The following is a 3,527-nucleotide window of genomic DNA, read 5'->3' as shown; positions in this document are numbered from 1 at the left end:
CCACAGTCTTCTCTAGGATCCGCTTTAGTTCTCTATTGGATGCCTCTATTTGCCCACTTGTTTGAGGGTGATAAGGTGTTGCAACCTTATGTTTTACTCCATATCTCAAGAGTAGGGCTTCCAAGGGTCTATTGCAGAATTGTGTCCCTCCATCACTAATGAGGGCTCTAGGAACTCCAAACCAGCTGAAGATGTTCCTCCTAAGAAAATTGATGACCACCCCATTGTCATTTGTTGGGGTTGCAATAGCCTCCACCCACTTAGATACATAGTCCACTGCCACTAGAATGTACTTATTTGAGTATGAGGTGGGAAAAAGACCCATGAAGTCCATTTCCCATACATCAAACAGCTCAAGTTCCAGTATGAATTATTGTGGCATCTCATTCTTTTTGGGTAGGTTACTAGCTCTTTGGCATTCATTGCACCTTGACACCAACTCCTTAGCATCTTTGAATATTGTCGGCCAATAGAATCCACATTGGAGCACCTTTGCTACTATTCTTTCTCCACTAAAGTGGCCACCATATGCAAATCTGTGGCATTGCCACAACACTTTTTGTCCTTTCTCTTGTGAGATACATCTCCTCAAGATTCCATCAACACCCTTTTTGAACAAGTAGGGCTCATTCCAGATGTAGTGTTTAGCCTCATTGAGCAGCTTCCTCCTCATGTGCTTGTTGATATTTGTGGGAAACTCCCTAATAGCCTTGAAGTTAGCTATATCAGCAAACCAAAGGCTTTCTTGAATCATCATCAATTGTTCATCAGAAAATCTCTCATTTACTTTAAATTGATGTGCTCCACCCTCTTCATGTGGGATTCTTGACAAGTGATCAGCCACCTTATTCTCTGCCCCATTTTTATCTTTTATCTCTATGTTAAACTCTTGAAGTAGCAAGACCCACCTTATCAACTTGGGCTTGTATTCTTTCTTGGTCAATAGGTACTTGAAGGCTGCATGATCAGTGAAAACAGTGACTTTTAAGCCAATAAGATATGATCTAAACTTATCAAAAGCAAAGACTATGGCTAAAAATTCTCTCTGTAGTGGTGTAGTTCCTTTGATTCTCATTAAGGACCTTGATAGCATAGTAAATAACATGTACTAGCTTGCCTTTCCTTTGTCCTAGAATAGCACCAATGGCGAAATCAGATGCATCACACATCAACTCAAAGGGTAGATCCCAGTTAGGTGGTTCTATAATAGGTGTAGAGGAAAGTCTATTTTTAAGTTCATCAAAGGCTAACATACACCCTCTATCAAAAACAAAGGGAGTATTTGAGACAAGTAGGTTGCTAAGAGGTTTTGCAATCTTTAAAAAATCTTTAATAAACCTCCTATAGAACCCAGCATGTCCCAAAAAGCTTCTGATTGCCTTAACATTGCAAGGTGGAGGCAACTTCTCAATTACTTCTACCTTTTCTTTGTCCACTTCTATGCCATTTTTAGAGATCTTATGACCAAGAACCACCCTTCAGTCACCACAAAATGGCACTTCTCCCAATTTAAAACTAGGTTGGTTTCTTGGCACCTCTTTAGCACCATGGAAAGATGACATAGGAAATCATAATATGAATCCTCAAACACAGAGAAGTCGTCCATAAACACCTCTATAAACTTCTCAATCATATATGAAAAGATGGAGAGCATGCACCTTTGGAATGTTGCAGGTGCATTGCACAATTCAAAGGGCATTCTCCTATAAGCAAAAACTCCATATAGACAAGTAAAAGAGGTTATCTCCTGATCCTTGGAGTCTACAACTATTTGGTTGTAGCCGGAGTAACCGTCTAGGAAGCAGTAATATTCATGTTCTGCGAGTCTTTCAAGCATCTGGTCTATGAAAGGTAAGGGAAAGTGGTCCTTCCGGGTGGCTTCATTCAGTTTCCTATAGTCGATGCACATACGCCATCCGGTCACTATTCTTGTAGGTATTAGTTCATTCTTCTCATTTGACACAACAGTGATCCCTCCCTTCTTAGGAACCACTTGGATAGGGCTCACCAAAGAGCTGTCTGAAATAGGATAAGTTACCCCTGTTTGCCACAGTTTCAACACTTCTTTTTGGACCACTTCATTCATGGCTGGGTTCAGCCTTCTCTGTTGTTGTCTTGAGGGCTTTGCACCTTCCTCAAGTAGAATTTTGTGCATGCACATTGAAGGGTTGATTCCCTTTAGATCCGTAAGTGTCCATCCTATAGCATCCTTGTGTTGTTACAGCACTTGGATTAACTCCTCTTCTTGTTCCTCATTCAAACTTGAATATTGATGATTACTGGGTATGTGTTGTTATCACCAAAGTAGGCATACTTCAAGTTTGGAGGCAGAGCTTTTAGCTCCAACTTTGGTGCCTCTACTTCCAATTTCTTTGTCTTGTCAAGCATGATTTGTTCTTCTATGGTCTCTAGTGGTTGCTCACCACATGAGACTTGTTGATCTTGCTCTTGGGTTTCTTCACATGGTTCTTCCTCTAGAACTCCTTGAACTAGAGTCTCAATTGTATCCACCATCATGTATTCACTAATGGATTTCTTGAGGTAGCTCATTGCCTTGAAGACATTGAAGACCATCTTTTCTTCATATAGTCTCAAGACTAACTCCCCTTTTTTAATATCAATTATGGCTGCAGCAGTAGCTAAGAATGACCTTCCCAGGATGATGGATGTATTGGCTTTTTCTTCCATATCAAGCACAATAAAATCAACTGGGAAGATGAACTCCCTCACTTTCACCAGTAGATCTTCCACTACACCATGGGGAAATTTGAAGGTTCTGTCAGCCAATTGACGTACCATTATTGTTGGCTTGGCTTCCTCTATTCTCATTCTTTTCATCATGGCTAAAGACATGCGGTTTATGCTGGCCCCAAGATCACATAATGCCTTTTCAATATTCATGTCCCAAATGATACAGGGGATTTGGAAACTCCCAGGGTCTTTCAATTTTTGGGGAAGCTTCCTTTGTATTATAGCACTACACTCTTCAATGAGTACCACAGTTTCTTTCTCACCCAGTTTCTCTTCCTTGTCATGAGTTCTTTTAAGAACTTAGCATACGGAATTTTCTCTAATGCTTCAGCAAAAGGGATGTTGATCTGGAGCTTCTTGAAGATTTCTAAGAATCTAGAGAACTGGTTGTCCTTCCCATCCTTTTTCAGCCTTTGTAGATAGGGTGCTTGTGGCACATAAGGCTTTAGAACCTGCTTTGGTGAGGATGGTGTAGATGTATTTTCTTTCTTCTTGATTTCAGGTTCCTTAGCACTTTCTTCCTCCTGGTGGCTTTGACTTGGGAGTGTTTTTTCTACAACTTTTCTACTCCTGAGTGTTATGGCCTTGCATTCTCTCCTTGAGCTAGCCATAGTGTCACTAGAAAAGGTGTGTATGGACATAAGTATTTTTTTAGACAAGCTCCCTACTTGTGCCTCCAATTTTGAAATTGCTGTCCCTTGATTCTTTATGTTGGACCTGTACTCTTCATGGTTGGCATATATCTTTCTGTCAGCCTGCAGCTGTCTCTCTAAAAC

The 3,527-nt window shown here is 40.6% G+C and overlaps 1 protein-coding gene across 1 annotated transcript; it reads right to left on the bottom strand.

The window, feature by feature from the left end:
- Positions 1–370: 370 nt before the first annotated feature.
- LOC107470093 (uncharacterized) lies at positions 371–2,086 on the bottom strand. Its single transcript, XM_016089466.1, has 2 exons — positions 1,729–2,086; positions 371–957 (listed from the first exon to the last, which is right to left on the bottom strand). The coding sequence occupies exons 1-2, from the start codon at positions 2,084–2,086 to the stop codon at positions 371–373; spliced, it is 945 nt and encodes a 314-aa protein (XP_015944952.1).
- Positions 2,087–3,527: the final 1,441 nt, after the last annotated feature.

Source organism: Arachis duranensis, chromosome 10 (assembly GCF_000817695.3).
Source record: "Arachis duranensis cultivar V14167 chromosome 10, aradu.V14167.gnm2.J7QH, whole genome shotgun sequence".
Lineage (NCBI taxonomy): Eukaryota > Viridiplantae > Streptophyta > Magnoliopsida > Fabales > Fabaceae > Arachis > Arachis duranensis.
The sequence above is the reverse complement of the archived record's forward strand: the minus strand, read 5'-3'. Positions and strand labels throughout refer to the sequence as shown.